This window comes from Cottoperca gobio, chromosome 1 (assembly GCF_900634415.1).
Source record: "Cottoperca gobio chromosome 1, fCotGob3.1, whole genome shotgun sequence".
In the NCBI taxonomy this organism is placed as follows: Eukaryota; Metazoa; Chordata; class Actinopteri; order Perciformes; family Bovichtidae; genus Cottoperca; species Cottoperca gobio.
The window spans coordinates 10,281,570-10,296,090 of record NC_041355.1 but is presented as its reverse complement, the minus strand read 5'-3'; the positions used below and the strand labels follow the sequence as shown (position 1 = coordinate 10,296,090).

Below are 14,521 nucleotides of genomic sequence, written 5' to 3'. Positions count from 1 at the left end.
TTTCTTAATGGGTCACCTAACAGAAGAATTCAGGACTGATGTTGCTTCACAGCTGTGTGAGTTTAGTGACAGAGGTCCAGTAATTCATCACGCTGACCAAACAAATTAACCACTTGCTCCCAGAAATTCAATCAACATTGGCCGGCTCCAGAGGTTTTGTTGCAAATTAGATACAAACATTCTGCCAAATTAGGGGGTCTTGGCTTTTAAAGGTCTTTCTACAAAAACTGGACCTACAGTCTCTAGAGGGGGGAAAGTGTTGGCAGAGGCAGCAGCTTCATTTCCATCCTGGAGAAACAGAATCAGAGAGGGACAGAGACAGCCAGGGGACCAGGGGTCATTATGCAGCCCTGTTGTATTTTATTTATTTACCCTTTATAGGAGCTGACTTAAAAGCCCAGCACCTCCTTAAATGTTTGATTGATTCGCTGTTTCCTAGAGGAAAGAATACAGAGATAAAGCAGAATATATTCGAGCTCCCCCATCCAGAAAATAAAGTCCATTAGGCTCTCTGTCTTCCCGCAACATTCCTCTCTCTCTCCCTCTCTCTCTCTCTCTCTCCCTCTCTCTCTCTCTCTCTCTCTCTCTCCTCTCTCTCTCTCTCTCTCTCTCTCTCTCTCCCTCTACCTCCCTCCCTCTACCTCCCTCCCTTTCTCTCCCTCATTCTCATCTCTCATCTGCCTCGTCACGGCCTGTCGACTCAAAAATAAGGCAAAAGAGAGAAATCGCAACAAAACGCCACCGGTTCTTTCTCCTTCTGTCTCTGGGTAAAAAGAAAGAAAAGGGGGACTAGAAATTACTTTTTGCTGAAAACCTGTTTGGAAAGTTGCCCGCAAGAATACAGATGAAGCACATTTCCTTGAGCAAACAGTGAATAGATCTGTGAGATGTGCCAGGCAGGCGTTTTGGACGTATAGTGTTATTTTTCTCCTGAAAGCTGGAATACTGAATATTCTGTCGGCAAAGTGTGAGTCAGGGAATCTTGTTAATGAACGGTTAGATTTATAAATGAATATATTATATCAAAAGAGGTCCGTTTTATAGAGATTCCCGCAAGAGAAACTATGATTTGAGTTCTTTAAAAGACTTAGACAGCATAAATTACTTTCGTTTTAATCAGTGGACAGTGGTCTTCATATGAGTTTGATTCATTTCAGATTTAGTGACAGTTTTTGTGCTATTTGTGGATTATTGCCCGTGATTTCCCCCCTTTTCTTTAAGTCATGAGTCGATCACCAAGGTAGGCCACAGCCTCACCTACTTAGTATTCAGCCACTATTACCATTACAATACGTGATTATGAAATTCAGCTCATTATCATCACAATTACCTGACCTGCAGAATTGCTATTTATTGTTTCTTATGATTCAAAGGTATAACCAAGAATAACGAATGTTATGAACCATAAAATTTACGTTTATCTTTTATTGTCAACATGGACGACTGTTACACCAAAAACGGAGATAACGAATAGGATGGTCAACTCAAAAACAAAGTAACTTTGTGGGTATAAACAATAGGAAAGATATGTGGAAATAACTGCCAGCACAAACGTGCGCAGGTTTTGGCTGTAAATCACTTAATATCTTTAGTTTTATAAAAAAAAATCTTAATTTAAGTAAATATTGAACTTCAGAATCAGTATTAGGCTATAACTCACCAACACACTTATGCTTCACACACACACACACACACACACACACACACACACACACACACACACACACACACACACACACACACACACACACACACACACACACACAGAGAGGTACACAGCGCATATCCACACTCGCCCAACAAAATTTCCACGCGTCACAGTCGATTCATCCCAACCTCTCTCTCTACCTTTGACATTTTTTAGGTGTAATCGTTTTAAAGCGTCTCCAGGCTTTGACATATATAACTTTAGCTCCGCTCTTACCGTCAGCACCGCGGTTCATTGGCTTTGGTGAAACTGCAGGGAAGAGGAAACATGATTCGTTCTAGTTGTTTTTTGGATGTGTGTGTGCAGCTTCTTTCTTCTTCTTTCTTTTTTTTAATCCTGCAGGATAACGCACCGTGGGAACCTCTGTCAGTCACATAACACGGCTTCTCTCTGGGACTAAATTGCAATAAAATATGTATAATGCAAAATCTGTTACACGCTGGAATGCTTGTAGGAGGCTTTATTCAGCTTTTAGGTGCAGAGGCAACATATTACGTGCAGATCCACCCCACATGCGAATAGAGGACTCTATTAAAATCACAATTGTCTTTTATAAAAGTGTTTGTACATTAAAAAAAAAATGCTTTTAATTAAGCTTGTTAAAAGTACACGTAAAGTTCTTAATTTAATTATTTGGGCCTCTGTTACAGCCAACGTTTGGACTTGACTATAACTGAACATTATGATATTAATTTCAGATATAAAATGTGAGGCTTTCTTAGCTTTGCTAGGCATGTCATCGATAGGACCTATTGTTTTGTGAGCTCAGTGTTTTTTTGTGCTCAAAGACAATTATTATTGATGTTTTGCAGGCTTGTATAAAATAAATTCCATGTGAAAGGAGGTAGCTAGAATTTGGGGAGGGAAAGTGGACTGAAAAACAAAGCAGGGACCGCCATGTCACGACTGAATGAACAAGTTGTGCACCCCCCCCCCCTCTCTCTCTTTTATCTAGCCTATACCCTGCATGTCCCCAAGCACCTGCTCTGCTGAAGTGTCCTTGAGCAAAACACTGCTGCATGCTGCATGCTGTGAAGCTGAACCTGTGTGAGTTCTGACCTGCTGGGCAGTGAAAGGAGAATTTCCCTGCGGGGGATCAACAGAGTCTCACCTTGTTATTATTATTATTATTATTATTATTATTATTATTATTATTATTATTATTATTATTATTATTATTATTATTATTATTATTATAAGACCCGAGCAGATCTCCACCTGCACCTGTGTGCGTAAAGTGCAACGTGTGTCTGTCTAACCTGGTTATGTGCTAGAAACACTGTTACTGTTTGTGGATCAAGTTCAGCTTTTAGTCATGCTTTGTTACCCCGATATATCTCCCTTTCTCTCCCCCCCCCCCCCCCCCCCCCCCCATATCCTCTCTCTCTCTCTCTCTCTCTCTCTCTCTCTCTCTCTCTCTCTCTCCTCTCTCTCTCCCTCTCTCTCTCCCTCTCTCTCTCTCTCTCTCTCTCTCTCTCTCTCTCTCTCTCTCTCTCTCTCTGACCCCTGCACCTCCCCTCTCCTTCAAAGGGAGAAACACAGCAAACCGTTTCACACACAAGCCACCAACAAATACAACAAAAATGCAGGCCTGCAAATGCATTTCACTTTTCAATAAATCACTTAAATTTCTTGACCTATGCTCAATTTAGTCAATGTACACCTGTTTGATAAAATACTTTAAGGGGACAAGACATTCAAATCAAGAGTAAGGATAAATAGCAAATTCACAAACGAGGAAAATAGTAAATTAGTATTAGTAAAATAATATAATTTGGGCCTAAACTTTTGCATCTATCCAGATTTTAAACACTGCAAAAAATATCCATGTCTTTAGAAGTCATTAAGTGGAACAACCAACTAAACAGCCTATATAATATAAAAAATATGTGCTAATAATTCACTCGCTTGCTCAACACATTTCCAAAGTTTCACCAAGTCTTTCTCGAGATATTAAAAAATATCTCAAATGAATGCAGACGTATTATATATCAAAGCGTTCTTTGTAAAAAGATTTCCATGAAAGAAAAGTGCTTGTATTATTTTAGCATTTTTTATGTCCTTTCAGTGAGAAATTATGATTTTGGACTTAAAGCAAAGATGTTTTTTGTAGTGTATGGTGCGGCTGGAAACGCTACTATTCCGCTGTTATTATTGCATATGCACACAGAGTTGGAGGAGTGGGGGTAGTTTCAGTTGAGGACAGATGGGATCATGCAGATGGGGAAATTATAAACGTGTAAACTTACTGTGCATTGCCGCAAACGGGTCGTGCTTACAGTGAATCTCCATCGTTAAGCTGCAGGGATGCAGGGCCCCGGTTAGGTATGAGGGGTCTTAAAAAAGCCACCGGACGCCCCGCTTCAGTTGGCCACTTTACTGACACACCGTGACCTCCAATAAATGGAAAGGAGTACCAGTTCCCTTCAAAGATAGGATTTCCCTCCCTTAATTAATTAAATGAAAATGTTTAATTGGTTGACAACGTGGCACAGGTTGTACTTTGACTCGAATTAATAAAAAGGTATTTAAAAAATATAGAAATATAATAGACTTTCAGGCAGAAGGGAATAATGAAATGGCGTCAAAAATATGAATCAGAGACGGGCTCCCTCCTCCTGGGGACGGGACACCGCACCGGTTCTGTTTTGGCGTCTCCAAAACCAGAGGAGGGAAAAAACAGCAATAGTGCTCATTCCCCCAGCTGCTCGTCTACACCGAGTCGCCTCAGTCCCTTCAAAACAGATTCAAACTTTTTGCAAATAAAAATATGGAGAGCAAACAAAGTAGCCTCCCTCCCTTTCTCTTCTTCTCGGTCCGCTGGCCGTGACCCCTGCACTGCGACTTAACCGGTGGGGGGGCTGAACTTTCTCCTTTCAGTCTGTTAAAATATTTCAAAAACACAAAAAAATAAAAACCCAGTTCGAAAAATAAAAAATATTCTTTACAGATCCACGGTTGTTTTTCTTCCAGGTTATTTGCTGCACATTTTCTTCTTGTCAGAAATCGTCCTCGGCAGTTGCTTTCACGTTAACACTTGGTAATCTCCAATCAATAAAGCGAGTGAGAGCGGATGAATGCTCACATCTTGAAGTCTCATATCCACCGTGCCAAAAAAAAGAAAGAAAATACAGTTGATTACGCAGCAGTAAAATAAAAACCAAAACTCTCTGGTTTGAGTTAAAGCTGCTGAGGCTGCCGTGAGAGTTGTTATCCTGTAAGTAAGGCAGATATTGGTCACTCTAATATCTCTTCCCCCCACTGTGTTGACCAGGACTCGCTGCAGGAGCTATCGGTCTCCCGGTTTATGTGTGAGTTTAGAGACGCACTTCTTCGCGTTGGAAAATAAAACAGTCCTGTCCAAATTCAAAGGGTAGTTTTCTCTGCGCTCACAAGCCGAACACGTCAAAGATTGTGGTGTAAATATGTAGCCTACATAAACAGGCGTCTTTATCTACACAGAGAAAAGCTGCCTGCGCCCAGCGTCCACGGTGGCGCACGCCGCGTTTCAGGACCTGCTCTCGTGCGGACAGCGCCCGCGCTCCCAAACCCCTGGAACCCTAACCTACACGCGCCGGCCAGCTGCCCGTCACTCACAGCGGATCCAGCCAATCACGATGCGAGCGCTGCCTTTACGTCACCACCAACCCCAGGTAGAATCGGGCCGGGGAGCGCGCTGATTGGCTGCTGCGAATCCCGTGGGCCAATGACGCCCGGTATGTATTGTCCGTCCACCAATGGGGAGGGTCGGTGAAGCGACGCAGGGCTCGGGGAGTAAATGATCATATGTTTAATTTTCAATTAACGAAGTAAAAAACTTAATGCCTTTATACCCATTTGCGCTCAATTTATTCATGTCAATATTAAATGGCTAATTAATTGAGTATTACTAAAAAATGAGGCTTAGTTGCAGCAAGGCTTTATAAATGAGGCAATGCTCAGGAACTCAAACAGTAATTGTCTATCTTTCTATATTGTAAGTATATATGGGGGAAACAGGGTGAAAACATTACATGGAGGTAGAAAGGCATGTTTTAAAGGCCCTTAGCATTTCAAGGAAACACGTTTAAGTTCAAATCCACCTAGAAAACCCTTCAGCTTTCTGTTTCTTTAACCTTCTTCATGGGCCTACAGGAGTGAGAGCTGTCAAAGTGTTGTGAAAACAATCGCTTCTGCATAAATTTCCCTCCTTCAACACAATGTTGTAAATCTTTAGCTTGGGGAGAATTCAGAGAAAACATATGAAACATGCATTCCCACTTGTTACCTAATTGATTGCGGATCCAAACGTATGTCGTTTTTTAATGAAATGCAATCGGCGAGCTACACATTTACACTCCAAACTGAGAGACAGAAGCATTCATTACATGCTCGTCCCACCTGATTTGAGAGGGCATATCTAAGCCTCGCCCCTGTAATATTAAACACACAAATAGCCTAAAGCATGAGCCAAATTAAAAAGTGTTATTTCCCTTTTTCCTGTTTCTAGACATTTAATCATTTCGGTTCCTTGGTTTTTACTGCACGCATAAACCTTAGATTAGATATATTTAGAGCTATCCAAGAGACACATCATTATGCCCATATAACAATACCATTAAAGACACCTGTAATATTATAGGAAGCTAGTCATTAAAGTGACTTCTCTAATGAACAACAACAATAACAATCTTTACCTTGTTCTAATAGTTTTCATGTACCCTATATCCTCAGAGGACTTACATGTCTGATGTACCTCAAGGCAATACATCTGATACGGAAAAGGTCAATGTATGATATTATTGAGTCTATTTAATTTCTGATCTTGTATATTTGTAGATTTCTTGTTTTGAAATATTGGTCTCTAGCCTCCTTTAGATACCGTGCACTTCTACCCCCAGGACTAAGCTGGAGTGCGCACAAACACTCAGGTTTTCCTCATTAAAACAAACACGTTTCTTCTTTTTGTCAGTTATTGTTTTCTGTCTAAAAGCATGTCAGAAAGTGGGAGATTTTCTTTGGGTTTTGCTTTCTGTCCGAGGCTTCTTTTGTGGGGCTGTGTACAGGATGAACCACGAGGGGGCGTTCAACCTTGGGCAATGTGCCCGTACGCACACGCGCGTGCACACAGATATACACACACGCAAGACATACAGGAACTTTACAATCAACACACTTGAACCTAAAGAGTCTACAAAGCAGTCGAATGGGGCTCTAAACTGACCCAAAATGTAAAGCAGAGGCCTACATGGGAGCATATTAATACGCGATATGGGATCTCTGTGATTTGATTGTGATCTGTTTAATAAAATAAAGCATTCTATTTCTGTTACCAAGCTGTTCAGCCCTCAATATGGTTTAAAAAATCTTCATTGATTCCACGTCCCTGCTTTATAATCCACTGACAGTGAAGTACACACTAATCCTCATTCATATTTCACATCTCTTTACTGAGTATTCATGAATTTGGGCCTCATACAAATCTGACAGACAGCAAATCACTAGTTCGATTCTTTGTTTTTTAATCATAAAAACGACAAAACACAAATGGACCAGAATACAGCTAAACCACTTCGATATAATGAATCATGCACCAAAGTCCAGGGCTACGTAGCCTTTTAGGCCACAAATATACGAAAGGAGCAAAAGCAGGAGAATATAGACAATGACAAGACACTGCTGCCTGAAAATACTCTGCAAAGTGGTAAATCTGTTGGCTTGTTTCTTTTTTAAATGTGAATTTAAAAAAAGCTTACAATTTTGTTTTGTTTTTGGTATTTCTTTAATTTTCCAGATAAATACTTTTTTTTATGATAGTATTTGACTCTATATGTCTACAAACTGGGAGACAAAGACATAACGATATATCGTATTTAGCATTTTTAAATTTGTTTCGTTTTCATTCTCCGTCTGCAGTCTGTTTTTATTTATTTATTGAGATATAGACACGAGCGCTTTTCTCCCCACAGAAGTAAACTGCTGCCGCCGCCCTTGTCTCTCCGATTTGCAAATTAAATACATAAGCAATTAAAAAATCCAAACACAATCAATCATGTATACAAATTGTTGTTGCTTTAGGGTTGGAAATTTGGAGAAAACTTTCATCAGGGTAGGACGACTTTAATCCGGGGGTCCAAAATCATTACCATATTTCATTACCTCTCCAGTGTTGGAAATGGGAGGATGGGAGGAAAGAGGAGGGGGGAGGAAGAGGGTGTGTGTACTTTTTAAAACATTAGTAAGAATGTGGTTGAGTTGTGATAATCATTTGGAGGCAAATTGAAGGCAATGTTGTTGTTTAAGTGTTCCCTCTTTCTATCCTTTCCTTCCCTTCCCTCCATCCACCATGAAAGCTTCGGCTGTTTTGCTTTTTGCGCCCGAGCCTCGAAACGAAAAAGCAATGAAAAATTAATAGCGCATGTTAACTCCACCAGCTCGTTTATTACACGCCCGCTGACTGTAAACATAATGAGAAAGCTCCCGTATCTCTTCTTAAGTTTTCATTTGCTTATAAAATATAAAAGTCATCACTAATAAATAAAATATATGGTCTGCATGGAGAGTGAACCGTCTTGGACTTCCCGAGGTGGAACTCGTCTGTGTACCGAGCAGTTGAATCACACTCGCTGCTTCTCCCACTCACAGGCCTGATCAAATGGACCTATTTGTAATCATTTGGCTCGATGATAATACCAGTAAAGACCAGTCTGTCATCTGTCAGGGGGCGAACAAGGCCATAATCAGACCTTGGCTTGTGTTGTGATGGGGCACTTGAGGTCAAAACGAAAGTAGGCTATGCCATGTGAGGCCATCTCTCTCTTTCTTTCTCCCCTCCCTCCCCTCTTTCTCTCCCCAGTCTTCTATCTCTCTATATTGCGTGCTTTTCATACGTTTCCACAACATTACAAAGCTTATTATTCACACAAACAGTAATGTCTGTTAGAAGACGCCTTTGGCAACGACTTTAAGGTCAATAATCAAATATTGTTTATCAAAGAATTTGGACTGAGGTCTGATGTCAGGCTTTCGTACTGCTTGGTCATAAAGCTGAAGGGGTGCATACACAAAAAGGGTTAACTGAATGTGGCACAGAATATGTGTACCAAAGCTGGAACCTAAATGGTGTCTCTCAGTGAGAATCTGAACGTACTTTGGCGTCAGGGAACCACATCTTGCCTTTGTGGAGCTTTTATTTTTGTAATGAAAGGGGAAATATATTAGGAAGGTATATATTGAAATCATATGGGGGTCAAGAATCCAATATTTCTATAAAAAAAAACCCAGAACAGATAATTGACCACCTACGTCTAATTTTAATCATTAGTAAAATGCAAGTTTAACGTCAGCCACTGCCCCACATGTCGTCAGACAGGGACTGAAATGGCGGCCCGCTTATTAAAAAGAGCCGGGCTATACGCACTTTTACGCACTGCCAACCTACAGGGCGGGAAGAGAGGAGGGTCTCATTAGATCCACGTTCATTCGCACATATTCTGATTTGTACCCTGAGCACGTATCTTAAAGTGAGAGGAAATGGAGAGGGCTGTAGGTATAGGCCCGGGGCCCTTAAGACTTTATACACCCCAACAGGGAAGGGCCTCCTTTAAACTCTGATTTCCTCAGTGGTTAAAAGGTTATTATCCAATTGCTACAAATCCCATTGCTTTCACCGTTTACCAGGGGTAAGGCCCACTCCACAAAAGACTGCAAAAGGGGACATTATTTGTGTTACAGACCATAGGCATTATTTGATGAAACATTTCCATAGAAGGCCGGGCACGAGCTAATTTATTTCTATTATGACAAAACGTGTCGGAATCGGAACACTACATTGTGAAAAAGAATATGAAAAACAACTCTAAATGCAGCCTGCACCTCAATACAAATGTTGTTTCATGACTGTCTTAAACATATATTATGCATGCATTACCATATTCTTAAAAAAGCATCACTAAAGCAGATGTTTTGCTTTTCTGGAGAAAAGACTTTCCACAAAGCACATTGCCCTTTGAGAGAGGATCACCTGCCCTCCGTTTCTTAATGACAAACGACGTTTTATCAATGCAGACACAGCGGGCAGCAATATGAAATGATGTGATATCCATTGGGTGCCATAACAAGGTCGATGGTCTGATCCATTGCTGTACCAGACCCCGCTGCTTTATGAATAGGCCTTTACGAGATGAACCTGTTGAATAAAGTAATGGAGACACGCAGGAAAGCCCCGATTGCTTTGGAGAGTTATTTTTGGACGGAACCAGACTGCAACTTCCACTTTAGGTCCACAAAACACGAACAATAAACTACAAAATGTCAATCCTTGTCATTTCAAATGGCCAGAGTCACACATTTTTTAAAAAGATGATTGAACTGCATTTAATAAATGTGTGTAATGTGTGCGTATGCGCAATTGTGTATCCCTGCATGCCCGTGTCAAATAAATACACACATTCAACGACAATCTTGCACAAAATCCACCATGCTTTTTATTATAAGGACCAATCAAGGTATCAATGTACCCCTCTCAGGTGATGGTGAACAAACCAACAGGTAGAGCTGACCTCACGCAGACTCTGGTGCCAACCCAAAACAACAACTTCAGCCACTTTTGTTTCAATACAAAGTTGTAAATAAAATACAAAGATAATGATTACAAAGAGCCCTAACTGACATCAAAACCACATTTTAAACTAGCAAAAAATATCAATCCTAAACTGCAAATGTCTCCAGAAACTTTTTAAGACAGCAAACAGTTTCCAGTAACACAGTACCAGCTAATGACTCATGAGTCCAAAAGTTTCATACAAAACTCATAAAGTCCCAAACTTGAGATTAAACATTTTAATTCGCTCATAGACTAGGCTACTTAAAACATACGTTAAGGTTCTAATTGTACCTATTTGTATGCTATACAGTAATACTTCAGAACACTTTGTAATACTTCTAATAACTCTGGACACCATAAAAAAGTTTTTAAAATAATAATTTCTAATAACTAAATTGACACAAATGACTTCCACAACTTCTATTTTCATATTTCTAGTTTCACATTAACAAAACAATAATAACCAACAACGCCAAAACTTCTTGCAGATAAGTTCAACTGTTCATAAAAGTGAAATTAAGCTCGAGAGAGCCGGTTTGACCCTACCTGCTCTCCCAAGCCGCAGTGCAGGACTCGAGGGCCCCTGATCCATGTTCCCTGGGTAGAACAGGGGGAGGCGATGAGAGAAGGGAAAAAAAGGAAAAGAACAAAAACTTTTTTCCCAGTGTCCCTCTCTCTCTCTCTCTCTCTCTCTCTCTCTCTCTCTCTCTTTCTCCCTCTCTTCGCCCCTCTCCCTCTCTCTCTCTCCCTCCCTCCTCTTTTTCGTTTGCTTCTCTCCCTCTCTTTTTTTTCTTCTTCCCTACAGTAGCCTACTTTTGGGGCGAGTTGTAGGTTGAAATAATTCGACCCTTCCGCTCCCTATTGCACTCCCTGCAAGTGCTCAGTCAGCTGCAACTAAACGCTTTAGGTGGAAAAAAGGCTTCGGGGGGAAGCGTGAAATGATCACGCCGAGTAAAAGAGCCGCTCTCTCAATGTGCGCTCATGTCCTGTCCTTTTCCTGCACGAGCTTGCACACACACACACGTTCGTGTGCACGTATTAACACACGCGCACCCGCATGGCCAAGCATACATACACACAACATACAACCTCCAACCATCCCTGCAGGGCCGCGCCCCCCTCACTCGCATCTGTTACCAAGTTCCACTTTACTAAACTTTCCCGCCCCCGCCCCCGCTCTTCTCTCCCTCTCTTTCTGTCTTTCTCTTTCTCTCCCCCTCTTTTATGTTAGATACATTTCCTCTGGGACACAAGATAGCTATACAGGTACACATGATGCGCGTAATGCCCACGCAGGCCCATTCTTCTGTTTTGATTAGCTGAAGAACAATATAAAGTTGGTTATAGAGTGCATTTATGTCCAGTGTCCATACAGCAACTTCCAAAACAGCGTTTATGAGAGTTTCTCTTAACTTCTCTCCTCGTCTGCCGGTATACACCTGTTACGCACGGTGCTCTTTACGCATTACGCACGGACTGAAAGACTGTGGAGCAGGTGCAATACATAGAGCTACACCTTCAGCTTCACCGCTCTGCAGTTGGAGAGTGCAGTATTTTCCTCCTGCATGTGCTGTGTGTTACAAAACGGATAGTTCCGGTTCTCAGCTCCGCACAGACACACACCTGTGAACGCATAACATTTCATTTAAATATTAATTTGCCAACTGAAAATGTCCACTCATACTGATACTTACCGTTTTGTTTAGTTGTCATAGAGAACTTTCTTCTCTGGCGGAACAATGGCATTCAAGATTTCCTGAACATGTGCTCTCTGAACATGTGTGTGCTTAAAGCAAACATCTGAAAACTGTTTTACAGTCAGCTTAGACCAACTGAGAGGGTTTTACTCCACTTAGTTATAGACTACCTGCACTGCATGGCCTCTTAAGTCTTATAGTTAGTTTAAAAACAAGACAGGTAAGCCTTTTCTTAAAAACAAAACAAGAAAGGAACTCTTTCCTATCTTTCCTGTCTCTTTTTACACCAACATTTACCAAACGCATACGCTCACACAAACATAGATTAAATACATTTAAAAATATAACTTTTCCTCATCAAGAGAGAGGTGTTTAAAACAGAATTTAAAACTTGAGTAGGCTATTATGGATAGAATAGTTGTACATTCAAGTTTGCGAAAAAAAGCAAAACGTAAAGCAGAAGTCTCGATGGGGGAGAAATTATAATAGTTAGGCATGAGTGCCTCCAGTTATCTTGATAGACTCGAGCTTGAGCCGGAAGTAAGAGGTCTCTTTGTCAGATAAAACACCAAAAATATATTTCTTATCCCGTTGTGAGATAACAGATTCAGCGTCACAAGATAGTAACACACCAGGTACAAATAGCCTAAAGGACAAGACAAATTAAATCAAATTAAATGCAGAGGCAAAACGAAGAGAGTGGGTGGTGATATGAAGGCCAGTGGCTGGCACTGTCGCTGTCACTAAAACACCAATAAGGAAAAACATGAAACATTTCACCACATATTCCCCCTAGAGCTTGACCAGAAACTGTGAGAGAGGAACACTAAGATGTAAGAGAGTATTCTTTAACAGTTCTCGTGTCTCTTTAGTCGGTGTCAAACTTCTCCTGCCCTCCGTTTCGTTTCTGTCCTCCAGACAGCTGCAGGTCTCAGGGTTCACGCGCAGCCCCGAGACAATTGAGTGCGGAACAAAGCGCGAGACAGCGACCCATTTTGCTCTGCTTGTCGCCTCGCGCTGCAACACTACGACCCTGACCTTCGGCTCGCGCACATAACATCAAAACATAAATACTAATGTTTCCTTGAGATGGCGGGAAACAAAAAGGAGGGCCAACTCTGACCTTCAGCCGGATAAACAGGCAGCCACAGATAAATACATTATACACTGTTGTCAGGAAAATAATAATTTATGCTTCAACTTACTGCAGGTGATGATGGACATTTAAAACAAACAGTTTTATGTTAGCATGAAGTTGGTGTGTACAATGTACAGTAAAAAACAAAACGAGTTGTTTAAAATCTAATTTCTACAAAATACACACATATTTATTAGGCTACTTGTAACCTCCTGTTGTCTTTACTGAATATATATCAATGTTGGGATGTTTGTTATACATAGACCAGAGAGTTATAGCCTAGAATAACTCTCTGGTCTCTTTCCTTCAGGGGGGGAGATCTTGAATCCTCGGCAGACTTGCCTCATCCTTATCTTTTTTACAGGCCCAAAAGTTGAATCTGTATGCATGGCCATGGCAGCGGATTATTCAGTGCATTTCCTAAACGTGCGAGCTCGCATAAGAGACTTTACAATTATCTGCTATTGAGCTATTTGAAAAAACCTAGTTATTATATTCTACATTCTGCCAGTTTTTAATTGTGGTTATTTCCCCCAAACTATACCTACAATGAGGGACAAGAAGAGGAAGAAGATATAACAAATTGAATAGCTCATGTTTAAAATGTACACAATTTGAGGGAAATGAGATTAATAAAGCCTATTTTAATTGAGCTTTACCCCAAAATTAAGTGGTGTAAATGTGAATATAAGACCAAGTTGTTTTTTTTACATAAACAACACGAAATTTAGAAATATGACACAGATGTAATGCTTTTGATAAAACATATTAATACTCATGTTATATTATTATTATTATTATTATAATATTTATTTTGATAATTATTGTTAATATTATTATTATTATTATTATTATTATTATTATTATTATTATTATTATTATTATTATTATTATTCAAAAGAGATTAAACAAAATATCAGTCGTCACATTAGGCCATATACATATTTTAAATATATTCAACAAAACCTCAATTAGTTGCCCATTTTGAGAGTTTAATTGCCAATTTATATCTGGACTGTATCACATACTTTAACCCTATAGCAAGGTCTTAACAAAACATCTACTTGTATCGCTTTTTTGATTTTATGCCTTGAATTGTTTTCCAAACCTCCTTTCATTTGTCTCCTGCAGCCTCAGGGAGGTGTCGCTCCACATTTGGTTTGCCTATACAGGATCCCCTCAAAGAATTCGCCATAGTTTCGATATTAATCATCGCTTGTTTGTTTTTCACCCCCGTGCTAATTAATGTAATTAATATGAGGGGGGAGTAGTTGGATCGTTGACCCGCGCTCTGACCGAGCGGAACCGGAAATAATCGCATTAAAGCGCGAGAAAGAAGAACTAAAGGGACGATTAGAACAATAAGTAAACACGTAAACACAAGAGGGGAGGCT

General features: G+C 40.4%; 1 protein-coding gene across 2 annotated transcripts in view; it reads right to left on the bottom strand.

Annotated features, from left to right (window-relative positions):
• The window catches only part of pax5 (paired box 5), a 55,737-nt gene extending 44,781 nt beyond the window's left edge, over positions 1–10,956 (bottom strand). For both annotated transcript variants that reach the window (XM_029435334.1, XM_029435342.1), the window contains exon 1: positions 10,839–10,956. In XM_029435334.1, coding sequence (XP_029291194.1) covers positions 10,839–10,884 — 46 coding nt within the window. In that variant the 5' untranslated portion in view covers positions 10,885–10,956. The remainder of the gene's footprint in view (positions 1–10,838) is intronic.
• Positions 10,957–14,521: the final 3,565 nt, after the last annotated feature.